Below are 27659 nucleotides of genomic sequence, written 5' to 3' on the forward strand. Positions count from 1 at the left end.
GATGACAGCGGTGATGTAACGGCCAACGCAGAGCCAGGAAAGAATTTTGCGCAAGCCTGCTGTAACACTTAGCTGGCTGCGTATTAATTAGGACTACTACCCCCAGCAGAGACGCAGTACACTCAGGACGGTCACAGGCAGCCCAAATAGAATGTTTTTTCCCAAATTTTTTTGGAAAAGCCCACTGCCTATATAGACAGTATACGTCTTTCACCTTTTTCACTGTCCCTGCCTCAGCACTACTGGCCCTATACTATGTAAAATTACTGCAGACTGTTTCCCTCTGGACAGGATGACAGCGGTGATGTAACGGGCAACGCAGAGCCAGGAAAGAATTTTGCGCAAGCCTGCTGTAACACTTAGTTGGCTGCGTATTAATTAGGACAACTACCCCCAGCACAGACGCAGTACACTCAGGACGGTCACAGGCAGCCCAAATAGAATGTTTTTTCCCAAATTTTTTTGGAAAAGCCCACTGCCTATAAAGACAGTATACGTCTTTCACCTTTTTCACTGTCCCTGCCTCAGCACTACTGGCCCTATACTATGTAAAATTACTGCAGACTGTTTCCCTCTGGACAGGATGACAGCGGTGATGTAACGGGCAACGCAGAGCCAGGAAAGAATTTTGCGCAAGCCTGCTGTAACACTTAGCTGGCTGCGTATTAATTAGGACTACTACCCCCAGCAGAGACGCAGTACACTCAGGACGGTCACAGGCAGCCCAAATAGAATGTTTTTTCCCAAATTTTTTTGGAAAAGCCCACTGCCTATATAGACAGTATATGTCTTTCACCTTTTTCACTGTCCCTGCCTCAGCACTACTGGCCCTATACTATGTAAAATTACTGCAGACTGAGGACGCAATGCTCTGCACAGCCGATATACCAAAAAAAAAAAAAAAAAAAGGTGCAACACTGCAAAAAGCAGCCTCAACAGTACTGCACACGGTCAGATGTGGCCCTAAGAAGGACCGTTGGGGTTCTTGAAGCCTAAAATAACTCCTAACACTCTCCCTATAGCAACTCCAGCAAGACAGCACTTTCCCTGAACTATGTCAAAATGCATCTGTGGCGAGCCGCGGGAGGGGCCGATTTATATACTCGGGTGACACCTGATCTCGCCAGCCACTCACTGCAGGGGAGTGGTATAGGGCTTGAACGTCGCAGGGGGAAGTTGTAATGCCTTCCCTGTCTTTCTATTGGCCAGAAAGCGCGCTAACGTCTCAGAGATGAAAGTGAAAGTAACTCGAACATCGCGTGGTGCTCGCCTCTAGTAACGAGCATCTCGAACACGCTAATACTCGAACGAGTATCAAGCTCGGACGAGTACGTACGCTCATCTCTATTAAATACCATTCTGTTAGTCGCTGACCACTGTTCAAGCTTTCCTAGATCTTTTTGAATTCTCTCTCTTCCCTAGTGTTAGCTATCCCTCCTAGCTTTGTGTCATCAGCAAATTTGATGATTTCCCCATCAATTCCCTCCACCAGATCATTTATAAAAATGTTGAACAACACTGGGCCTAGGACAGAGCCTTGTGGTACCCCACTTGATACATTCTTCCACTTTGTGTGCAGCTATTTATGACCACTCTTTGAGTTTGGTCACTTAGCCAGTTGTAAATCCACCTAACAGTTGCCTTGTCAATCCCATATTTGGTCATTTTTTCAATAAGTATGGTATGAGATACTTTGTCAAATGCTTTCTCCGCCCACCAAGCAGCCATTAAGGGCCATGTCGAGAATGAAATTAGTGTCCAGCAGGACCTGAAGACGAGATGGAAACAATATACAGAAGTACTATATGCTGGTGCCAACAATGACCACCAGGAGCAACATGAGGGCCAAGAGGATCTAGAACCAGACCTGCTGGAATGTGAAGTGGAGTGGGCAATGAGAAAGCTGCCAAACAGCAAAGCACCTGGCATCGATGGAATTCCTGCAGAGCTGCTTAAACCAGTCTCAACAGCTGCACTTGTAGCACTATGCTGGACAATGTAGAGGACCTGCATATGGCTAAAGGATTGGAAAAGATTCGTTTTCATCCCACTGAAGGGCAATGTCAAGAACTGTGGAAACTATAGAATAATCACTATGATTCCCCACACCAGTAAGGGGCTTCTGGAAAGCTTCCAGAAGTGCTTGGACAATATCGTTGACCAGGAACTTCTTGATGTTGAAGCTGGATTCCGCCAGGGCGGAGGGACCTGTGACCACATCGCAAACTTGAGGTGGATCATGGAAAAAGCAAGAGAGCATCAGAAGAAACTGTACCAGTGTTTCATTGATTACACTAAAGGCTTTCGACTGTGTTGAGCATGATAAACTTTGGAAAGCACTGAGTGAGGTACTAGGGCACCTGATCACGTTGATCAGGTCTCTCTAAAGCAATCAAGAAGCCACAGTAAAAAAAACAGGTATGGGGATACAGAATGGTTCAAGATTAAAAAGGGCACAAGATAAGGATGTATGTTCTTTCCTTTTCATTTCAACCTCTATGTAGAAGTGATCATGAGGCGTCTGGACTTAAAGGAGATGTCCCGAGGCAGCAAGTGGGTCTATACACTTCTGTATGGCCATAATAATGCACTTTGTAATATACATTGTGCATTAATTATGAGCCATACAGAAGTTATAAAAAGTTTTATACTTACCAGCTCCGTTGCTAGCGTCCTCGTCTCCATGGTGCCGACTAATTTTCGCCCTCCGATGGCCAAATTAGCCGCGCTTGCGCAGTCCGGGTCTTCTCCTCTTCTCTATGGGGCTCCGTGTAGCTCCGTGTAGCTCCGCCCCGTCACGTGCCGATTCCAGCCAATCAGGAGGCTGGAATCGGCAATGGACCGCACAGAAGCCCTGCGGTCCATGAAGACAGAGGATCCCGGCGGCCATCTTCAGCAGGTGAGTATGAAGACGCCGGACCGCCGGGATTCAGGTAAGCGCTGTGCGGGTGGTTTTTTTAACCCCTGCATCGGGGTTGTCTCGCGCCGAACGGGGGGGGGGTTTAAAAAAAAAAAAACCCGTTTCGGCGCGGGACATCTCCTTTAAATGTTCAGGGTGTTGGGTTTAAAATAGGTGGAAGAACCATCACTAATCTAAGATAAGTCGACGATACAACCCAGGTAGCAGAGACAGCAAAGAATCTGAAGACACTGATCCTGAAGCTAAAAGAAGAAAATGAGAAGATGGGACTTTACCTGAACATCAAGAAGACAAAGATTTTGACGACTGCCAACAAGGAAGTCCACATAAAGATCCACAGCAAGGAAATCGAAGTGGTTAATAGTTTCGTATTCCTTGGGTATCTTATTAATCATACTGGCAGCTCGATAGGTGAGATAAAGTGTTGCTTAGCGCGGGGGGGGGGGGGGGGGGCCATGGAAGTGCAAGGATGTCTCAGTCACTATCAAACGAAAGTTAATCATAGCCATCGTCTTTCCAATTGTAACGTATGACTGTGAGATGTGGACAATGTGGATAGCAGACAAGAAAAATTAACGCTTTCTGGGGTGTTTGAGAAAACTTCTATGAATCGCCTGGACAGTTATGGTCACCAGAAGTCCTGCTATGTATTATCATGGGTTCACAGGTTCAAGTTCCCTACAGGGACATGAAAAATTGAAAAAAAAAATCAACATTTAAAAAAAAAAAAAAAAAATTTCAAAAGTAGTAGAATAAAAAAACCTTTTTTGCGCACTTTCCCCTCATTATTTAATAAAAATGTAAAAAAATTAAAAAATTCACATTTGGTATTGTCGCATCCATTATGACCCATACAATAAATTGAACACATTTTTTATTCCGCATGGCAAACACTTTAAGAAAAAAAAAATTAAACCAAAATGCTTTTTTGGGTCATTTCCCCTCCCAAAAGAATGCAATAAAAACAATAGAAAAATTCTGTATGTACCCCAAAATGGTACTAATAAAAACAACAGCTCATCATGCAAAAAAAAGCCCTCAGAAAGTTCATTCGATGGAAAAATAAAAAAGTTAAAGGGACTTTGAATGCAGCGATGCAAAAAAATGTTTTCCAAAAAAAGTTTCTATTGTGCCATAGTGGAAAAGCCTAAAAAAAAATATAATTTTGGTATAGTTGTAATCGTACCATCCCCCCCCCCAAAAATGTTTCATGTCATTTATGCTGCATGACTAAGGGCTCAGTCACGCGGACATTTTTTGTAACTGATGCGCTTAAAAAAATCGCGTGACCGAAGCAATAGTCACGGCGGAAAACAATGCTGCTAGCAGCGATAATCCGCTGAAAGGGCTCAGTCCAGCCGGCTCCATTGAAAGCAATAGGCTGCTGACAAGCGCTGTATTAATTTTTGGGGAAGGGCTTCAAATATAAGCCCTTCCCTGAAAACCATCCTAAAAAAGTGTAAAAAATAAAAAAAATCAATACTTACCTCTCTGCAGCTGCTGGGGCTCAGACGCGTCCAGCTGGCTCTTCACCTGAACTGCTTTCAGTAGTATTCAGCAGGCAGGGATGGGCTGCCTCTGATTGGCTGAGCACTCAGCCAGTCAGAGGCAGCACTCACTCACCCATTCATGAATTCGTGAATGGATGAGTGAGTGCTGCCTCTGATTGGCTGAGCACTCAGCCAATCAGAGGCAGCTCTCAGCTGTCATTTAATAGCTAAGAGCTGCCTCTGATTGGTCACAGTGCTCAGCCAATCAGACGTTGCTGTAAAAAATAAAAAAAATATGTACATCACCTCTCCACCGCTGTCTGTGCTCCAGTGCGTCTTCTTCCTTACTACCTACACTGCTCTGAAGCACTTTTGGCTGGCCCGGGATTTAAAAATTCCTGCCTCTTTAAAAGTGCTGTGTCACAGGCAACGCTCAGCCATTGATTGAATGACAGCTGAACATTGCCTGTGATTGGTAATAGCACTCAGCCAATCAGAGGCAGCGCTCAGCCATTCATTGAAAGCAATTAGCACGGAGCTTCGGTCACACGCATTTTTAACATGCGTGGAGCGGGGTTTAATTGCGCACATAGGTGTGCAAAAAAAATGCTCATCTGACTGAGTCCTAAAGAAAAATAATAGGACTGATCTATAGACATAATACACAAATATGTTTGTGAAACCATGCCATCTGTACGTGGACATTTGTTATTCTTCGCTGCTCTGTGCGTAACCTATTTGCTTTTAAATCCCTTATAGATGTCACCCCTCCACCTTCAGCCCCTTTTGATCACAGAATTGTCTCAGCTAAACATGCTCAAATTAATAACTTTTACACCGTGGAAAAGACGCAGGTGCTTGGTGGGTAAGTCCTTAGCCTGCTGTGTTCTAAAATAAACAATACTCTTAGACAGAGACAGTTCTTGTTGAGTAGCAGATCACACGGCATTAGTCATAGTTCAGATGCAGAAGTCCTGGACTATGCTGGATTTTAGTCATTGTGCTTTCTCTTGTTCTTTTTTTCTGTGAAATCTTAATATAAAGTGTTGCTTTCATTTACAGCGGGAGGTTTGGTCAAGTGCACAGATGTGTAGAGAAAGCCTCAGGACTTACCCTGGCAGCAAAAATTATCAAAGTCAGAGGCGATAAAGAAAAGGTTTGACATTTAATAATAATCTTTATTTATATAGTGCCACATACTCTGCAGCACTTTACAAATCAAAGAGTACATGATCAGACAGTTTCAGGCATTACATATATTAAAGAGACTCTGTCACCTACTTTCAGTCCTATGAGCTAAGCTTTTGAGCTAAAAGTAGGTGACCCGCCAAGTCTGTGGATGTGTTATACTTAGCGCCCCCGTCGTTCCCCCTGTGTCAGTGCTGAAAACAGCCGCTCAGTTCATTGAGCAGAGCCGCTAAGTAGTCCAGCTATTCTAATTTTTTAATGGGCAGACTACTTAACAGCGGCTCACCAACTTTTATCCCATAAGCTTAGCGTATCGGCTAAATGTAGGTGAAAGAGTCTTTTAAACTAAAAAACAATTTGAACAATAGCAGTGAGGGCCCTGTTCACATGAGCTTACAATCTGTTTGAAAATAGGGATGGCAGAAGAGGTACAACTGCTTATTCTGTACAATGGTCCAGCCATGATTCATATATATACACGGTAGAATACAGATGTAGCTAATTAGAGATGAGCGAGTATACTCGCTAAGGCTAACTACTCGAGCGAGTAGTGCCTTAGTCGAGTATCTGCCCGCTCGTCTCTAAAGATCCTGCTGCTGGCGGGGGGCGGGTAGCGGCAGGGGAGAGCGGGGAGGAACGGAGGGGAGATCCCTCTCTCCCCCCGCTCACCGCCGCAACTCACCTGTCACCCGCGCCAGCAGCCGAATCTTTAGTGACGAGCGGGCAGATACTCGACTAAGGCACTACTCGCTCGAGTAGTTAGCCTTAGCGAGTATACTCGCTCATCTCTAGTAGCTAATGATAACAATGTACAAGAATGGTGTAAATCAATTTATCACAATAAGCCAGTCAACGATCACCACATCTGTAAATAAAACTGAGTCAGTTGCCAGCCAGTATCTGTATAAGTAGAGATATGAAGTGTATTAGGGAGTACGGGGTGTGGTGGATACTATGGGTTGAAGGAATGAGGTTCTGAGGGGGAATGCAGAAGCAGCATAAATGGAGAAGAATTAGAATAGGGAATGGGATAGACCTCCCTTAAGAGATGTGTTTTTAGTGCACGCTTAGAATTGTGGGTATTGGAGATTATCCTGATTGTCTGGGATAGCATATTCCAGAGAACTGGTGGAAAAAACTTGGAGATCGTAGTGGGAAGTTCACATTATGGAGGAATTTAGTCTGAGATCATTAGCAGAACAGAGATCACAGGTAGGGTGACAGACGGAGATGACCGAGGAGATATAGGGTGGTGCAGCAATGTGGAGAGCTTTATGGATGACAGTCATGAGCTTTAAATGTTTCCTATTGTGGATGGGCCAAAAGAGTTTATTGAGATAAAGGCAAAAATGAATCAAGGCAACAATAAGTTTTTGCTATATCCATAGTAAAAAAAAGGGTGGATTCTGGAGGTGTTTTTGAGGTGTAGGTGACATGAGCATGCAAGTGATTGAATATAAGAAATAAAGGAGCGATTGGAATCAAATATGACCCCAAGACATTGGGCGTGCTGCCTAGGAGTAATGGTAGGACCACATACTGAAATGGAAATATCTGGTTTTAGTAGGTTAGTAGATGACACTGCAGTTCAAGTCAATGGGATGTAATGCACATAACATGTGATAAGATGCTTACAGGGGCAATTTTACATGGCCCAAGATGATTTTCTGTCCAAGACTTTATATGCTGTGACTACATTATGGTTCTGTACATACTCCAAGTAGTATGGAGATGTTATATTTTGGAGCATACACGTGTATGGGCCCTTATTATATCTCCATACGCCTCCAATTTCATATAGAGACAAAAATTTGATGTTTTTCAGTGGAATTAAAATTGGGCATGCTCCATTGGATGCCATATGTATGGAGGTATTCTCATCTAGTAAGGTAGTAATCTAGCTTTAATCACAAAATAAAATAATCCGTAAACTTTATTATAGCAGCTTGAGCTTTACAAAAGAAAGCCACAAGTGAGGTACTTCTAACACATTTCAGGCGTTTCATGAGCCCTTAGTCTTGGCTCAAAAACATGTTAAAAAGGGACCTCCATAAATATACAAATATAGCCAATTCAAACTTAGATACCGCATCATCTGACAATTGAGACACACATAAAATCTGTACTGGGAAGATTCATAAGCCACCCTGCTAAATTCCTCATCAAAATTTTTGGCAGTACTACAAATTTGTCTTGCATGAGTAAATTCCCCCAATGGAATTGCCCCGATAGTGTGCTTTGATTATTGTGCACAAGATACTACTGTGTTAGCGGGTCAAACATTTATGAAATTAGACATTAATCTTACTGGGCAATACTCAATAGAATACAAACAACTTATACAACAAGATGGTTTAGCACTGGGAGCACTTAGGCAGCGGTAGTCTAATTACATATGGAATGACAGTCCCACTTAAAATCTATGTGGGCAACTCAACACTTAAATAAAAACGTAGATTTTTAGAACACATATATGATATTACACACAACTATACCAGACACTGAGTTTCTAATGTTTCAAACCGTTCTATTTGATGCACATAATTGTGACATTTCCTTTTTAAAAATATTTGCAATAGATAAACTCACAAGAAAATCCAAAAGGGGCCGGGGGGGTGGGGGGGCATACATTGAAGATCGATTAACCCATTCAGTGGCAGGTTTATTATTACCATGTCATGCCTCAGACGGCATGTTTTTTAAATAAGTCAACAATGCAATTAAATCTCGCAAGTATTTAAAAGTACTGGAGTACTTTGACAGTTGTTATTATGGCAGGGAAATCTCTGGGGCTTGCTGCACTGAGTATGCAGTAAAAACCCAGGAAGATTTCACATGACAGCTCAGTGCTCTGCACATTTCAGCACTAGAGCTGTCCACAGAAATCTTCCGGGGGGTTAACTGTATGGTCAATGCAGCAAGCCCCAGAGATTTTCCGGGCGTGCCACTAAAGCGGTTAATCCAAATGTGATTTAATGCTAATTTATTAACTTGTAAAGTTGTCTTTTCTCTTTGCGTCATTAAAATGCGTATGCATCTAGTATATCGGGTTGATGTGAGCGTCTGGTTCACGACAAACCACTATAATGCTTTTATTATTCAAAAATCGACACAATTGTTTGCCTCCTCTTATACGATTGCTGAAATATATAAGAATTTGTCTTAATTTTAAAAAATTCTACTTTTTTTTTTAGATACATTAGTTTCTATGACCATTGCATACAGCTATGCTCTTCATGAGAGCATCACATGGAGACTCTGTATTAGGGAACAATACAACATCTCTTGCATTACCACAAAGGCTTTGTGCACACAGCACCTCTAATAAAGAAGTGTATAAAAACTCATTTTTAAGGGTTAACAATGCTTAGTATGAACGTTTCAAATTCTTCTACTGTATCGGTGCCGGATTATCAGACAAAAAATGTATAAAAAGGAATTAGGAACAGGTCTTTAAGTTGAATATTGACACCATCAATTTTTTTTAATTCAACGTGCAAGAGAACTGAAGTCATGCATAAAAATGGCAACTGGCCAACTTGTGGCAGGGTTTTTTCACTGCCAAAGAAATTGACAATGTGAAACATAATATATGTCTCCAATTTGTATGCCTGGAAAACCATATGATGAAACATTGGCAACATTATATGGAAAAAATTGCTGCATGTATCCAGTGACCTAGATGTTGTTGAACAAGAAATCACCTTGTGTGCGCATTTTCACTTTACACATGACCACAACCTTTAAGATGACAGCAGAAGTAATAAAGAATAATTTAATCTTTACTTACAGGAAGAAGTGAAAAATGAGATACAGGTCATGAACCAGCTAAATCATATTAATCTCATTCAATTATATGATGCCTACGAGTCCCGAAATGACGTCATTCTAGTCATGGAATAGTAGGTGCTATTATTTATTTATTTTAATATGTCTGCTGCGTACAATTCACAATAATCTTTGTCATTGATATACCAGCCTTCCATGTACCGTGATTAAAGGGGTTCTGACATGAATAATGTTTTTATGCTTTAGCAGCCATTGTTCCCTGGTCTGCCTAATGGACACAGGGAACCCACGATTTAATGGCTGTTAAAGCATAAAAACAGAATACTTACCTTGTCTCCTGTTGTTGTTGACATTGGGGGGGGGGTCATTCCCCGGCAGGCGCTGTTCTTCTGCTTCTTCCTCCACGAACCGCGCCGCTGCGGGATCGCGTGCATGCGCAGTGGAGAGGTGCCCTCTGACAGGAGTCAGGACGGGCCGCGTCTCCACTGCGCACGCGCAGAATCTCTGAGTTCAGTCAGGGCGGACGGGCCGCCCACAGCAAGCACTGCTTGTGACGTGCTTGCTGTGGGCGGCCCGTCCGTTCACCTCGGAAGTGGCTGACGGATGGAGCAGAGCAGGAAGCGGTCATTTTGACCGCTCCTGCTCTGCTTCTACAAGCCACAGAAGAAGATGCCGGACGGAGGGGACATGCCTGGCGATCGGACCTGGCCAGGCAAGGTGAGTACAATTTTTTTTTTTAGTGTCAGAACCCCTTTAAGTTATTGATTATCCATGGTATAGGGGATAACAAGTTGATCGGCGAAGGTCTCAATGTTGGGACTCCCAATGTTCGCGAGAACTGACGTCTGGATGGTCCCCAATGGAGATCCTGCATGCGTGTTGCCGATCCATTATTTTCAATGACAGCTTCAAAAATTGACGAGTTCAAGCGCCCTTCATTCTCTGGACAAGGAGGAAAGAGAGGGGTGGAGCAAAACCCGTACGGTCGTGTTTGTTGTGAACAATGATGCTACATAAGTGGTGAAGAGAGTGGAGTGGTAACTTCAATGGTGGAGGTGTTGCCTGACAAGATGATGCACCACCTGGGTGGGCATGACAGAGCAGGAGGATAGGACTAAAAACTGGCAGTGCAGAAGGCGCAACACTCCAGGTTAAAGCAAATAGGAAGTGACCAAAGGTTTAGGAAACTTCTCCTTTTATTTAATAAAGTACGTGATCAGCATAAGAAAACGCATTACGGGGATAACCCCTTCATCAGTTCAGCGGGAGTTTAAAATATACAAGCATTTGGTGGGTCCCAAAAAGGGTTAATAATGAGATCCTGTTTGCTTGTATAGTGAGGGTCAGCCAGGGCAGGAGCAGGAGAAACTCCACGCCTTCTCCACTGCCAGTTTTTACTCTTATTCTCTTTGATCTCTGGAGGTCTCATTGAAAGGACTGGAGCATGCACAACCTCTGCTATGTTTATTTGTCGACTGACCGGACTCCCATTTGTCAGATTGTTGAGTATCCTAGTGGTCAGACCCCCCCAATCAGCTAGATTAATCCTGTTGGAACACCCTTTAACCCTTTGCAATCCAATTTTAGATTCAAGGCTTCCTAGGGGACTTTCTCTTTCTGCGATTTATACAATGGTGCCATCTGCTGGCTAGAGCCAGTACTGCAGTATGTGACATACCGGAGAGGCCCCTGACAACAGAGCGGCCAGTAATATACAGTAAGAATACCCTGCCGGATGTCTTCTGACATTGGAGCTGTACAGGCTTCAATCAGAATGTTGGAAGATGTCAGACAATGGATTGGAAAGGGTTAAGTTTGAATGGTAGGGACAATTATATATAGTGAAGAATCGTGCAAGATAAGTAAAAGAAAGTATTTACAAAGTTTCTAAACTCAAAAATTTTAACTGTAGAGTATTGCTAAAATCGAAGTTTTCTTTGAAACTAAAAACTACATAGTCAAGAATCCCAATTTGTCTATTAGGGAAATTCACTTCATCTCTATGAAGAAATTGTATTTATGTAATTTAAGATATATTACTCTAAATCAGACAAATAGAGTTAATTCTGCACTGGATTGGGGGCTCTGAATCTGAAAAGCTGAGCTCATCTGAGACAACCGCTATCAGATAAGAGCCGCTGTGGTGATCAGTTCATTTTTCCAGGAGAGCTGTGGTTAGAGAGACATTTCAGCTGTAGGAAAAAAGGGGTATTTTATGGCAGTATTTGGATGAATCTCCATCCACGCAATACACGGAGGCTCAGGTCTAGTAACAGTGGCTCCTGTTCTTGTTCTTAAGAGAGTGTTCCAAGTCGAGGACACTCCTCTATGACATCCATATGCCTTAACGTGGCATATGGACATGGATTGTCTTCATGAAACCTCCACTTAATAAGACATGTTTCATAAACAGAGCCAATAGAGCAAGGAGTTTATTATCCTCTCTATTTTCTATCACCCCCAAACCCTCGTGCTTCTAAAGTGAATGTTTACAGTCATTGCTTGTGATTCAAGTTCCTAATTTACTGATGGAATTTAAAGGGGTTGTCTCGTGCCGAAACGTTTTTTTTTTTTTTTCAATAGGCTCCCCATTCGGCGCGAGACAAACCCAAGGGATGGGTTAAAAAAAAAATATATATATTACTTACCCGAATCCCCGCTCTGCGACGACTTCTTTCTTCCTTCTTTAAGATGGCCGCCGGGATCTTCACCCACGATGCACCGCGGGTCTTCTCCCATGGTGCACCGTGGGCTCTGTGCGGTCCATTGCCGATTCCAGCCTCCTGATTGGCTGGAATCGGCACATGTGACGGGGCGGAGCTACGATGACGACGCGGGACCAGCTCTCCAGCACGAGTGGCCCCATTCACCAGGCAGAAGACCGGACTGCGCAAGCGCGTCTAAAAACGCCAGAAGACAGCGAATTTAGACGGATCCATGGCGACGGGGACGCCAGCAACGGAGCAGGTAAGTGAATAACTTCTGTATGGCTCATAATTAATGCACGATGTATATTACAAAGTGCATTAATATGGCCATACAGAAGTGTATACCCCCACTTGCTGCCGCGAGACAACCCCTTTAAGTATCATATTAACTATAAATATGAAGCTATATATAAATCAACCAATTTGAAACTAGTTATTTAATGTCTTTGAATTGCCTTGGGCCATCCATTCATGTGGATTAATTCTTGTTTCAACAGTGTGGATGGTGGAGAATTATTTGACAGGATTATTGATGAGAACTCCAACCTCTCGGAAGTGGACACAATTTTATTTATAAAGCAAATCTGTGAAGGGATTCAGTACATGCATCAAATGTACATTATACACTTGGATCTTAAGGTATTATCAATTTAAAGATACATAGACGTCTTGTCATTGTTATGGCATGCTACCCTTTAGAATACATTTCTAGAGACCTGAATTGCCATGTGTACTTGTCTTGTATTTCATACAGTAGTTGCCCATTTGTGAACCAATTATGAAATTTGTGTCAGTGCTGTGATTTACAGATATGAGTCCAGTCTTGAGGTTCAAGTGCACTATATATATTATGATGTATTCAGAAAAGGCTAGTATTGTCCACTCGTGCTATTGGTATTATTGTAACATATTAGGTCCAACTCACCCATCAAAATTGTCCCACAGTAGTGGGACAATTCACGCTACTTAGTAAAATATTTGGGGCTCCCAGTCTTCTCCATTGTCCCCCTCACAGGGGTTTGGATTTGGCTGCAAGGAGCCTCCTGGATGCGTCAACAAGGCATTAACCGAATGTGGACTAGGGATAATAAAGAAGACAAGGCAATGGTCGGTTCCGGGAAGACGGGGTGCATGTCAGAGCTGAAGGATAATCTGAAATCAGAATCTTGTACGGAGCAGGGTGAAAACCCAAAGGAATCTAAGGCAAAGTACAGCAAGCAGAAGTCAAGCAATCTGGTGTCAGAATCCAAAGCACAGCCAAGAAAATCCAAAGTCAGAATCAATGACAGGCTGGATCAGAAACATAGGAAGAGTATCTGAATAAATTGCATCAAAGAACACTGACAAGGAGCAATATTAACTGGCAGCGAAAATCTGAAGTAACTGAGCTATGGAGCCAGATAATATTGTTAAAGGCCAACAGCTGAGTGATTTAGAACTAGCAGGAGAATGAAACCTTACTAATCAGGAACAGAGTCTGGTGACATGGCGGAGCCCAAGCTGCAGCAGAAATAGCAGAATTGAATAACTAATGAGAATGTGACGTGCCAACCAGAACCTAGACTGTTGGTCAAGGCATGGTTTGTGACAATTATCATCATATAATGAAGTTCATTCATGATAACATATACAATGTAACCTTAAAAGCCAGTTGCATATTAACACTTTTAGCAATGTAATTTCCTTTTTCCGTTGATTTCAGCCAGAGAACATCATGTGCGTGAGTCGCGCAGATTATCAGATCAAAATTATTGATTTTGGCTTGGCTAGAAGGTAAATATTTGAACTTTAAATAATGAAAATGTGTGTGATATAGAAGGTATCTAAAGAGGAGCTAAGACAAATGTGCATATTCTCTTGTGATATCCATAATAAATGAATGAGGTTTATCCTATAGTTGCAAGAAAAAGTAAGTGACCCCTTTGGAATTACTTGGATTTTTGTATTAATTTCTAAAGGCTCATTTACGTGGAGCAATGATCGCTCAAAAATCGCTGAAAAGCGATCGTTTAAGTGATAATCGTTGCGTCTAAATGCGCAGCCATAATGCATTTTCGTGCACTGCTAGCTGATCATTAAATTTAGGCCAACCTAAAAATCGTCGTTCAGCCTTATCAGCAGTTCTCCACGGGGAGTGCTGATAGCATTGTTTCCCGTCGAAGAACAAAAGAACTAAAAGCAGATAAGAGCCCTCTGTCTATTAACTGCATTCAGCTAAGGCACATTTAATTGCTCTTAAGTAGCTACTTAAAAGTTTATGCAAAATGATCGCTCAAAGCTGGATTATCGCTCCGTGTAAATGGGCCCTAACATATTTGGTCTGATTGTTATCTAAGTCACAGTTATAGAAAATCATAGTATAAGGGTCCGTTTACACAAGACAATTATCAGGCACTTTAGCGTCCGACAGTCTCCACAGCGATTATTGTTCCTATGTAGAGATGAGCGAGTATACTCGCTAAGGCTAACTACTCGAGCGAGTAGTGCCTTAGCCAAGTATCCTCCCGCTCGTCTGTAAAGATTCGGCTGCCGGCGCAGGTGACAAGTGAGTTGCGGCAGTGAGCAGGGGGGAGGGGGGGGGGGGAGGGAGAGAGAGATCTCCCCTCTGTTCCTCCCCGCTCTCCCCCGCCGGCCCCCGAATCTTTACAGATGAGCGGGAGGATACTCGGCTAAGGCACTACTCGCTCGAGTAGTTAGCCTTAGCGAGTATACTCGCTCATCTCTATTCCTATGCTTTCACACAGGAGTGATGATCGCTCAGTAAATGAAGGCTGAATGTGCCGGAGATCACTTCCTCCATTCACAGTAAACAGGCAGTCGTTCATAGATGAACAACTGCCTGTTTACACAGACTGATCGTCGTTTGGTTTTTAACCCTGCAGAAACTGAATGACGCAGATAAGCAAACGAATTATCTCTTGTTGTTCAGGTTTGAATAATCCAGCGAGAATATGAATGGTAAGCGTTCCATGTAAAAGGGTCCTTATTACAGTAATACACACAAACCGGTTTACCGTTCATGTCTTTTATTGAGCACATTGAGTAAACATCCATAGTGCAAGAAGAAAAAGTAAGTGAACCTCTATGTTAATGACTTCTCTGAGAGCTAATTGTCAACGGTATTTTTAGTGGTTTTTACAGGTGATTTGTTGATTAAAGTCACATAAATCTAAGTCACTGACAAATCTGTTTTTTCCCATTATAATCCCCTCCACAAAACATTTCTTCTATCTGCAAATAAGATTTTTATAGTGTTGAGGAGGGATTTTAAACCACTCAACCCCACAAATGAGTTTCAGTTCCTCAATATTTCTCGGGTACCTTAAAGTCAGGACTGTGACTTGGCCGCCATTCCACAGCATAAATCTTTATCTTTTTCAACTTTAGTTGATCTTTTGCAAATTTAGTTGATTTACTTGTGTCCTTTGGGTGACAGTTGCATCACTCGACACCTCGTCAGCTCAAGGTCATGGACGGCTGCCCTTCTATTCTCCTCCAAAGTGTACACCTTAAAATTCATTGTTCCTTCATTGATCCTATTATGTCCAGGTTATGAGGCAATAAAGAGCTCTAGACCATGATGTTCCTTCCACCATGCCTCACAGTTGGAGTGAGGCTTAGTTGGTGGTGTTTTTTTCCCCTCCAAATATAGTTTTATGTATTTATGTTAAAAAGTTTGACTTTTGTCTCATCTGTCCATAGAACATTTTTCCAGAAGCATTGTGAAACATCCAGGTAGTCTTGGATAAAGTTAACCCTTCAGTGAATGTTGTAATTGTTTATGATACAGTGCATATATTTCTTAAGGGAATGGCTCTGCCTCTTGATTCCATGGTGTAGCAGATATGAGACACTCCATGGTATTACTACATGGCTCTCAATGCAGTCACTGGATGGCATAGTTGGTTAGTTGCAGATTATATAGAATATGATTTTTGTCATGTTTTTGGAAGTTCGTGCAGTAAACAGTTAATAGGGCTGCTCTGCTTTTTTGGATAGCAGTGACTTTTTTTCTTACAAGAATACCACTTTTGTTCAGTGTTTTTCTAGTAATGGATACATGAACAGAGGTTTCTGCAGTTCGTAGAGTCTTCTGTCGGTCTTTTTCTGTTAGCCTTGGGTTCTTTCATGCTTCTTTCAGGATTGCCCACTGTCCTTGTAGTGATCTCAACAGGATGCCCACACCTAGAGAGAGTAGCAAAAGTCCTGAATTTTCTGTATATTTTTGGTCCAACTATAGAACGCTGTACACCCAGCTATTTAGCTTTTCCAACTTAATGTGTCTCCACAACATGTCTTTTTTCCAAAAGCTGCTTATATCGAGGCATGGTTAATACTGACCAATCTTTCCTCAGAAGAATAGATTTGTCAGTAACCAGGCATTTTGCACAAATATTTAATTGCAAAAGCACCTGTGAAAATCGCACGTTCAATCTTTTTTCTTAGTTGAAACACCTTTTTTAAATTAGCTCTTGGAGACTGATTAACATAGAACTTCACTTACTTTTCTCTCTCTGTACTGTGGATGTTTACTCAATTTGCTCAGTAAGACTTGAACAATATAATTGTGTGTTATTAGTTTTGTTAGATTGTGTTTGTCCAAAATTGTGAGTTATAGAACGGCCGGACGGCGTTTTATCGCGGCAAAATCGCTGTGATAAAACGCCCCTGTGAATAAAGCCTTAGGCTATAATTGATAGGTAGAATCTTCCTGCTATCGGCTCATCATCTAGTTTGCTGGAGTTTATTATATGGCAGGCGTACTGCATGAAACAGATTGAAAATGATGCAAAACTATTGGCACTTATCGGAGTACCTATTCCACCGGCAGTGTGGATCTAGAATGGCTATTATTTTACAAAAAGAAAACAAATTAATTTCAACATATTATTATTATTTATTTTTACAAATTGATTTGCAAGTTTATTCTCCCCTAAGAAGCTGTAATCATTCAGTCACAGACCGCAAACATTTAGATTACAGCACCCCGGCTGTCATCTTGTTAACAGGTCCTGCTTCGATGTGATTTATGCGGACCAGCCCCCTAAGTACTTCTCCTGTATTGTTGCCTGCCAGTTTCTTCCATTCCAGTCATTAGTCATTGTATCTATGATCCGTGTTTATGTTCTTGTGTCAGACTCTATTCTTCCTGCAGAGTAGGTTGCATGGAATGTAATTCCGATGCAGCCAAAACCCAATCCTCTGAAATTTTATGCTAGGTCATTCCTTTGAAATTATATTTTATCTTTCTTTTATTCACGCTCTAGGTATAAGCCAAGGGAAAAATTGAAAGTACACTTTGGTACTCCAGAGTTCCTTGCCCCTGAAGTTGTGAACTACGAATTTGTCTCTTTTCCCACAGACATGTGGAGTGTGGGAGTCATTGCCTACATGCTGTGAGTTGGCTAAAAACTTCAGTCTGTTTTGTGTGAAATATGCTTTATCTCATTTTTGCTTAGATTTTTATTCGGTTTCTAGTCTCTTTTGCTGAACTAGCTTTTGTACCGGTCTTTAAAGAAAAACATGGGTGGCGCAGTTGGAACAGTGAGGGCAGTGGAAGATAAATATTTTTATCTTTTCATATACGAGACTAGAGTCAGCCAAGAGAAAATTTCATTACCATCCATTAAATGGAGAGCCTGCAATCACATTACATGCAGCATATTTGAAATTGGAATAACATGAGACCTGTGGTGTTCATACGAGTTCAGGCTATTACATTTACATTTGCAAATAATAAACATATTGAAAGGTCTGTACTCAATAGAAAGATAAGTGAATGTATGTCATTTACACAGAACATCATTTTAATTTGAAGAATTGTGCATTTTATTTTACCTCCCCACCATGAAAAATACTCCCCCATGAACAGTATCTCCTCCAGCGCACAGCATCTTTTCCAACATGTGAGCTATTTGTTTGCTTATTACCTCTCACCGTTCCCAACTCAAGTCCAGATTGTGGGCCACAGATAGGCAGTTGATAGGGCCCAATACTCAATTAGTGCCAACTAGCTGTAATCTTTGGGTGCAAAGGATATAAATTAAACCGCCCTATGACCTAACTTAACCTTTCATCCTAAAGAACGTATGCCTATGTGATAGCAAATGTGATAACTAGCAAAAGTGCAAATTATTGTATTTACCTAAAACGGCAGTTTTGTGTTGAAACAAATCATTCTAAAATGCTGGCCACTAGGGGTCTCCCTTCATTCTAATTTACTGTCTACTGCCTATTTTCAAGTGATAGTCATCTCTATGAATATAATTAAGTAAAAGGACAACAGAAGGTGGGGAAGGGTCCTGACTCATTCTTCCCATATAAGTCAATAGAGAGGAGTGGAGATGGAGAAAAAGGAAGACAGAAGTAGAGATGCATACAGACATGCTGCTATAGTTTACAGTGAATGAGTTACTGTGTTATAGCTACTGGAATCACACCTCCATTGTTCAGTAATTATTTTGTGTGCTATATGATGATGTTATGCCTCTGTGTGTGTGCTACAGAGAGTAAGGGGCAGAATCTGTTTTTGGTTCTGTGTACAATGTATAGAACACAGCACAACAGCTAGATTTCTCCCATGAGCTCAGAGACAACTGAGAATTACAGATACAGGCTGCAGAGTAAAAAATGGTTATCAATGTAGGATACAAGTCATTTAATGGTCAGAAATAGTGTTATTCTTAATGTACACACACTTGGCAGCTTATTCTTTATAGTCATCTAAAACGGTAGGTATGCTTTAAAATTAAATTCTAAAGGGAGATTTGACTTTCTGTAAGAATCAGATATAAAGGCTCGTGTATACAATGTTTCCATATCATATACACTTGAATATGGCCTGTATTCATTTTAGTAAGAGTATGTGCAACACCCCAGAGGGGTACCCTGGACACTTGACCTATGTGAGGAGCTGGGAGGGATAAGTGTTGGCTTGTCATGGCAGCACTCACCGGCTCCTTGTCCCAGAGGGATGACACATAGCCAAGGCCAAGGCAGGATTGCAGGACACTTTTGACACCCCTAGGATAGGAAATGCCAATAAACTGGATGAGGGGGGTAGTAGTTGTTGTCACAGGTGATGCTACCGTTCCCACACACCGATATATCGCACGTCGGGGGAATAAACACAGACACTGGTATACGGTACTTCAGGTCCCCAGGAACAGTTAGGGCCCGGTATTAACTTTACTTGAATGAAGACAATGATACAAGGCAATTTAGACTTTTCAAACTTTACAGTGCAGGTAAAATTATGCTGTGCAGAAATTAGACTTTAACACGGCTCTATTAGACTGAAAGACGCACACGTGTAAACGAAGGCACAGAATGGCAGTACCTTCACCCCGCTCTCATAGACTTATGGACGCGTGGGTGTGACAATTATTTGGTGTACCTCTACACGGTGATCATAAATCTGGACGGTCGTGTAGGAAAATGGCAGCTTGGATTAGTAGTTCTGCACTAGCCTTGCACTCCACAGCTTTGAACTTAGGGTGACTACCCACTAGTGTTTTTTTTTTTGCTGCATATTCGCAGCGTTTTTTTTCCCAGATGTCAATGGGACTTTCTAATGTTAAATTCGCACTGCACCAAAAACGCAACAACGTCAAATTGCATTTTTAGTGCGTTACAAATTTACCATTAAAATGTCCCATTGACATCTGGGGAAAAAAACGCAGCGAATTCGCTGTGAAAAAAGCCCCACTAACTTACAGTTGCTTTCTCTTAGGCTTGGGCTCACTCTACTCTCACTCAAAATGCAATCGCTACGGGATATCTCTCCTTCTCCTCCATCTTCACCACAAGGAAGCTGTAGGTGCTTCCATGTGGCTCTGTGTTAGCACTCTCTCTTGTGTCAAGCAAGATGGCACTCTCCAACTCTAGAAGATGGTCTCCTCTTCCTGCTCTCAAGCACTCCTATTTATACCTTCACTCATACCACATGACATGACAGACTGATACAGTCACAGGCAGACTATGATTTTATGAAGAGTTAACATCTTAAGCGCCGCAGCTGTGCAACACACATACTGGATATAATAAGACAAGCTTGCACAGTGCATCTACATGAGACAAACATGTATGGCATTTATGGAGGGAACCAGGATGATATTCTGGGACATTACATATGCATGTAACGCCTTTTTATATTAGTCCACATTAAAAATTTAGCATTCAGTGATTTACACAGAACTGTTTTCACAGTGCAGAACAATGCTGATCACAGTATGTGTGCAATACTTCCCTATATTGTGTATCATTTATGGGCTAAAGTGCATAAAATATTTGCCACATCATTTAACTTGTGTCTTTCCTCTTTGGCTAATTACAGCAAACTGTCAGGTTTTTAAAATAGGCACTGTCATTTCAACAAATTTTGTATAAATAAATAGTACAAGCGAAGAAAATAAACTTATTTTATGATATTATTTTTATCTAATAAGAGAAAAATGCATCTTTCAACACTTATCAGCCACTTTGTCTCCTCCCCTTGCATCCTGCACTGATCATTCACTCACAGTTCATTGCTAAATGCATCTTGAGAGAGGCTAGCTGGATCGACTCACTGAGGGATCAGGTTACATGATGCCATAAGAAGTCTATGGAGAGGGGATGAGGTGGAGGGACAAGTTGTAGAGACAGAGGCAATGACCTACACACAGGCTGCTGCTGGCTAGTAAGTGTTTGCTGTCTCACCCTAGTACTTAGCATTCACAACTATGCTGCTTATTACTGCTTTATATAGTACTCCATGCTGCTGATGATTCTGAGGGTCTGCTACAGAGAGATAGGGGAGCAGCATCTGATCGGTTCTCTCTGTGTACTGTATGGGAGACGTCATAACAGCTAGTCTCTACCCACCCTGCTGATTTTAACTGCAAACTATGAGAACTTGTCACTAATACCGACTAAATAAGAACATACATGAGTTATAACAATGGGTAAAAAAATCAAAAATCACCCACTAAACAGCCCCCCAAAGTGGCAAACATGTTAAGTGATAGTAGGTGTCACATGATCTTTGTGAATTAGAGGCATCGTGGGGTTGCTGGTAGCTGATGATGCAAGGGGTTTTGTGGATGGTGATGTTATTTACTAAACAAAGGCAAAGGGTCATCAGGGCCACTTTGCTGTCAGGTCATCATGACTCTCCTCCAGGGCTGCTCACTCAGCGTAGAGACAGTGCTCAGACATGCCGCTCACCCCAAAGTAGTGGCCACCGCCAAGTCTCTGCACTCCTCTCTTTGTGGCTCCTCACAGTAGTTGCTGGTGCTGCTTCCTCCCTTCTGCAGCTGCGTCACTTCACTCAAGTGGCACAGCTACACTTCCTATTATATGACACCTCAGGTGTCTAAAAAAACTTTCAAGCCTGAGGACTTGTTCCCTTGGGGGAGGGGTGGGGGGCAGCAACTCCCCTCCCACAACACTAGCCCTACCAATGGGGTGGTTCTTCTGGGCCGATATCATGGGGGTGGAACCCCTTTTACACAGCCTCACATGAGGCCTCCACCATGGGCACCCTGCGCCAATCTCTTCTGCCCCTCCCCCGCTGTAGCTCTGGCCAGCGGAGTGGAACTTCTCTACATCACACTGCAGCGCTGGCAGGGGCTTCTAGACTTGGGATCTGTTTCATTTTAGTTGGCACACCCATTGCAAACATAAATGGTGGCTTGTTTTATTTAAAAGGATCTATAGAACAACAGCATGACATTTGAGCCGCAGAAAATTTGCCTTATTTAATAATTACGATTTTATAAATTTTCTTTATATCAAATGTTATATTTTTTTACCCACTAGGCTGAGTGGGCTCTCACCATTTTTAGGGGAAAATGACAGTGAAACACTAAACAACATCATAGCAGCTGAGTTTGACTTTGAAGGAGAAGAATTCCAAAATATCTCAGAATGTGCTAAAGATTTCATCTCTAAATTGCTGATAAAGGAAAAATGGTAAGCAGGGTCCTATCAACTGTATTTACAGAAAGTGTTTTAAGGGAATAGGTGCATATTTGCAGAACTTTTACATAAATTTCTAATGTATTTATCTGATGATGATAATTATTATTCTTTTCTCTCTAGCTGGAGAATGAGTGCAAGTGAAGCTCTAAAACATCCGTGGTTGACAGACTCCAAATTGCACTATGTAATTAATAAGAAAGTTGCTTCAAAGGTAAACAAACAAGAATTATCCTTTTAACCCCTTGAGTGGCACGCCCGGGACGAGCTCCACTGCTCATAGCGACACAGCCCGGGCTATGTATGACTATGGGAGCTGCAGAGCACAATGCCACAAGCTGTGACAGTGTGCTCTGCCTGCACAGACCCACACAGAGTAGTGCAAGGGCTTTGAAAAACCAGCAAAAGATATTGCCGATGTGTCGGCAATGTCCTGCTTTGTTTACAAGTTGCCATAGAGACCATCGGCTTGTCAGAAGCAAGCCGATGGTCTCTGTGGCAGGGAGAGCTGGTTCTTAGCTGTCAGAGGACAGCTAGGTACCTGCTCTTACAGCAGAGATCAGAGAAAACCTCCGATCTTTGCTGTGTTAACCCTTTACATGCTGCAGTCTATGTGACTGCAGCATGTAAAGGGCTGTCACTGCAGCATGTAAAGGGCTGTCACCATCGGACCCCCGGAATGTGATCAGGGGTCCTGATGGGTCCCTGTGGAAGTCCCCTAAAGGGACAAAAAAAAAAAAATTTTTTAATTAAAAAAAAAAAAGTAAAAAAATTATAAAAAAACCAATAAAAACACTTGTCTCCCTTTACTTTGTAAAAAATCAAAAATACAATCACACATGTGGTATCCGTGTGCGCCGTAATGACCCAGAGAAGGAAGTTAATACATTATTTAACTCCTTAATGACATGGCCCCTTTTTTTCTTTTTTCCCCATTTCTTTTTTTCCTCCCCCCTGTTTAAAAAATCACAACTTGTCCCGCAAAAAACAAGCCCTCATATGGCCATGTCAATGGAAAAATGAAAAAGTTATGGCTTTTGAGACGCAACTGCAAAATTAGTTGAAATTCAATGATTAGACCATTTTAAAAAACCTGCCCTGGTGGGCACGACAGGGTGGTAGGAAACCTGCCACTCAAGGGGTTAAGGGGGAATGCACACGGGGTAAAATTCTGCAACGGGATTTCCCGCAGAATTTCCGCCCATGCACGCTGCCATAAACTAATGCAATCCTATGTAGATGGCCGCAACTTGACCGCATGAAAACTTGCGCGGTAGACAAATTGCGGCATGTCCTATTTCTGTGCGAACCTCGCAGAGGCCCACACACAAACGTCACCGCTGACACGTCGGCTCTGCAGGAGGAGACGCTGCAGGAGGTGAGCCGCGGGATCCGACCCGGCCGTCTGCTTGAGCCTTTAGTATACAAAAAAAATAGCAAAATATTCCTCATAGCTGCAACACAGCTCGTCAGCATAAGCTGAAGGAAATGTGAAGAAAGCTTAGAGTAGTCACATTTCAAGCTAATCATTTTATGCCCAATATACGTGTTATAAAGTAAAATGCAGAAGCACAATAGATGTAGGGGACGTACATCAGAGTAGGGGGTAGGTGACACTAGCAGCTAAACTTCTTCTCGGTTTACATATCTTCAGTCAAAGATGCAGCATTGCTTTCGTCTTCCCTTACATGCAGCGTAACAAAAAATCAAGATTAAGAATTTAGTAAATGTGCTCATATTTACACTCAGAGTAATGCGGCGCTTAAAAAAATAATAATAAATCTTGTTATTTGTATAGCGCCAACTTATTCTGCAGCGCTTTCAGGTAATTTATTTATTACCCCCCCCCCCCCACCAAGCTGGGTACTCATTTCACTGACTTTGGAAGGATGGAAGGCTGAGTCAACCTTGAGCCGGCTACCTGAACCACGTGGGGATTGAACTTGCAACCTGCACATGGCAGAGCCGAATTTCGCACATACCTGTCATTTCTTGTCTTTTATCTCTACTGCGGATTGACCTGGTAGCTCGTCATTGGACATGCGCAGTACAGATTTTGAATTTTTTTTCCGCGCTGTTGCTAGGCAATGACGCAGAATCCATGACCTGTCTGCAATGTTAATTGTGGACGGGCAGCAGGTCAGATGACTTCCATTGACTTTAATGGAAACCATCTGTGCGGAATACACGCAAAACCGGAGCACGCTGCAACTTTTCCTTGTCTTATGGAAACCACAATTGGTTTCCATAAGTGTGCAGTAAAACAAAGTTTTTCCATAGCATTCTATGGAGGCATTTGCTGTGGATCTGCGGTGCGGATATTCGATGTGGATTCCACAGCGAAAATCTGCCCGGCGGCCTAACTGTGCTTACTATGTTTTTGCCTTGTTTATATGGCTTTTGTCAGAATCAAGGTTGGATTTTTCCACTGTGGATCTGAAAGTTTCATCTGCGATGGAACGCCAAGGCTGACCCTCAGAGTTCTGGCACAGATTTTCTTGGGGATCCACATGCAAATGGAGCCCTTGTCAATGGGCAGATACCGGTGCTCTATCTCTGAAAAGAACCAAACAGCGCCGGACGTACCTTGTTGACTATAATGGGGTCTGCCCACTTTTCGCCCGGCTTTCGTACAGAAGAAAAAAGTGCTGTATGTTTTTCTTCCGGTATTCTCAGATGGATCTGTGACGGAACGTCCGTCTGGAGGTTCCGACGCAGATGTGAAACCGGCCTCAGATTCCTACCAGTACCCTTATGGTCTTATTTCCTTCACATGTCTTCCCTTCTAGTGTGCCATAAAACTGATGTATTCATTATTATTTCCATTTCAGAAATATACAGAAAGCTGCTCTGTGTCTGAGGCACCTGCGGGCCAGTGACAGATTCCACACAAGTAATAAGCAGGTTTGTGAAAATGTGGCAGCGCAGATAGAAAGCATGAGCTGCACAGATTGTATGCTTTACTGTATTAGTCCTATAGGGACCTTTGTAGGCAATGTCATAGGATGGATGGTAAGAATTGAACTGAAGTTTGAGTTTATGGTTGATTTGTGGGAATGTTTTCTCTTCACTGCTAGGCTTTTTGTTTTAGTTGTTTCACTTTGTAGTTAACTGACAAGTAGGCCTCATTCACAAGCATATTATCGCAGCTATTTTATCACAATAAAACATCGGCCGAAGATCGCGACCATCTGAAGCATTGGTTCCCAATGCATTCGTTCAGATGGCTGAATACGCCGCCGATGTTTTGACGCGGCTGGAAAAGATAGGTCTTGCCCTATCTTTCAGCCGCAATCAGCTGGTGGCTTCCATAGGCTTTATAGTAAAATTAAAATTGTGTTCTGAATGCTGTTAACTGTATCTCAGGCAAGATGGCCGACCAATAGTCATGTTCAGAAAATAAAATATTCTACAATTAGAAAATTAAAATTACTAAATTTAATATGTATAAGTATCTGGTTTTAGGCCCAATGTCCACAGGCGGATTTGACTTGCGGAACCCGCGTGGGAGATCCGCAAATCAAGTTGCCCATAGGGATGCATCAGCATCTGCCAAAGAATTAAAAGCATGCGGATGCGATTTTTTTTTTTTTTACGGCATGCAGATCGGACACGCGGGAGAAGATTGCAGAATGCTCCATTTTTTTCTGCGGATTCCACACTGACAGCTTTCATTGAAGTCAATGGAAGCCGTCCGATCCATAGTACACCCACAGCTGATACTGTAAACAAAAAAATCCACTGCGCATTCGCCGGGTGTGTCGACCAGAGTGCCCACATGCATCAACCATGCAGAAGAAAGAAGATCCGGCCACGATGGAGGAGACCAGCGCAGGATCCGGAGAGGTGAGAAAATGTCCCATGGCCATGGGCATGGGCAGATTCTGTGCAGGATTCTGCACTCAGAATCCGTGCGTTCCGTAGACATTGGGCCTTAGTTAGTAAAAATATAGGCGATACATTCATTTTAACTTTCATTTTGGTCATTGGAATTTAGCAGTATTTCAGGTCAAATGTTACATTGTTGTTTATTTGCATTTTAGATATATTTTTACGTATATTTTTCAACATTGCTGAATTTTACATATATGGGTTTGTGCAATACATTATCATTTATGAAGTAATTTAAACTTTCTATTTGCATAGATTTAATCAAACGTAACATTCTCTGAGAAGCTTCTTATAGCGACGCGCTTCAAGCTGTCACCTTAGCATATATTGTTACTAGAAGAATGGCATTTTCTGTCTGTTGCTAAGGAATATTTGGGAGAATGACCTCCGCAAAAGGAAAGTTTACCCTGAAATTCTGGCTAAGTTTCCTTCCATGTAATAAAGGTCTGGAGAGTAGTATAGCCTAAAGTAATAAAAAGAATGAATTAGGGGAAAAATAACAACGTGAACTGTTGAACTAATAAGTATTGTATTTTGTTATTCAGAAACACCGCTGTGTGGCGTCTGCTGTGAGACATTCGAGCAGTTCTGGTGCTGTGACCTTCCTTGAGATGACTTGGGGATGTACCAGCTGGGCCACTGCCATTTCAGCTAAGGGTGGATCTTGGCATGACTCGGCTAACTTCACCACTTCCTCTCTCACATGCTAAAACAGCCTTGTTCAAGAGTCTTTTTACCGACCTTTTCAGAGGTTTCGAGATGCTCGCATGTCCTTCCTGTTGCTGTAACACAACTTTTTGCTCAGAATGCCATTTTAAATGTGTTGGTTTCTGATTCTTACATAGTTTTGAAACTTTCATAACATTCACAACTGTACTACATGCCCGAATCTTGGCTCTCTCTCCTATTATACATACTACTTACACAAATTAGGGCTAAATACGTGTATTTGACATTGGATTTCAAGTTGTTACACCCTTTTAGCCTGAAACACTATGAGTGTGTCTGTGTCTGGGTGGTCTGTTTTTCAATAGGATGAGAGGTTTGCAATCTCATAAAAGGATGAATCACAGCTATTAGCAATAGTCATACGTAGTGCAGATTCCTTGTAGTCACTGTGTTGGAAAAACCCTGATTTTCTGCACTTGGTGACACTTTGGATTGGACCAACTTGATATTTATAATGTAAAACTTTGGCCTTGTCAGACTTAGGATATTGTTAATGTATAAGATGTTGCTGCTCAATGAAAAAAATGTTGCCTTTTATAGTCAATATCATATTGCTTTAATTCATAATGTTTCTAGTTGGTCCATTAGAATATGTCCAAAATTAGATAAATATGGCATTTATGCCAAAAGCAAAGTACCGGGGTAATTAGCTGACCTCATCGATGAGTGAACACTGAGGGCTGCGATTGGCTGCAGCAGCCTGTGACGTCCCGTCAACAGGATGACTGCAGCCTATAAACAGAGCTGGCATGGGTGACAGAGGTGGGCGCAGGACATGCGAGGAGCTAGAAGAGGTGACTATAGCCTCTTTCATTATGTTTGGCCATGGGCAGCATGGATTAAAAAAAATGACTTTGACAAGACCTTTAAATGGGTTGTATAAGATTGTTGTAAAGGATCTGCTTTACTTTTAGAAAAAAATGCCAGCATTATCCAAGGGTTGTGTCTGATACTGGAGCTCAACCACATGTAGAGGAATAGGGT

The 27659-nt window shown here is 42.1% G+C and overlaps 1 protein-coding gene across 1 annotated transcript in view; it reads left to right on the top strand.

Annotated features, from left to right (window-relative positions):
* MYLK4 (myosin light chain kinase family member 4) overlaps window positions 1–26806 on the top strand; it is a 43159-nt gene extending 16353 nt beyond the window's left edge. The window contains exons 3-12 of the mRNA XM_066578930.1: window positions 5170–5275; window positions 5473–5566; window positions 9391–9500; window positions 12593–12734; window positions 13798–13868; window positions 17363–17491; window positions 21897–22049; window positions 22179–22269; window positions 24887–24959; window positions 26492–26806. Of these exons, the coding sequence (XP_066435027.1) occupies window positions 5170–5275; window positions 5473–5566; window positions 9391–9500; window positions 12593–12734; window positions 13798–13868; window positions 17363–17491; window positions 21897–22049; window positions 22179–22269; window positions 24887–24934 (944 nt within the window). The 3' untranslated portion in view covers window positions 24935–24959; window positions 26492–26806. The remainder of the gene's footprint in view (window positions 1–5169; window positions 5276–5472; window positions 5567–9390; window positions 9501–12592; window positions 12735–13797; window positions 13869–17362; window positions 17492–21896; window positions 22050–22178; window positions 22270–24886; window positions 24960–26491) is intronic.
* Window positions 26807–27659: the final 853 nt, after the last annotated feature.

The sequence above is a fragment of the Eleutherodactylus coqui genome, chromosome 9 (genome assembly GCF_035609145.1).
Source record: "Eleutherodactylus coqui strain aEleCoq1 chromosome 9, aEleCoq1.hap1, whole genome shotgun sequence".
Classification (NCBI taxonomy): Eukaryota; Metazoa; Chordata; class Amphibia; order Anura; family Eleutherodactylidae; genus Eleutherodactylus; species Eleutherodactylus coqui.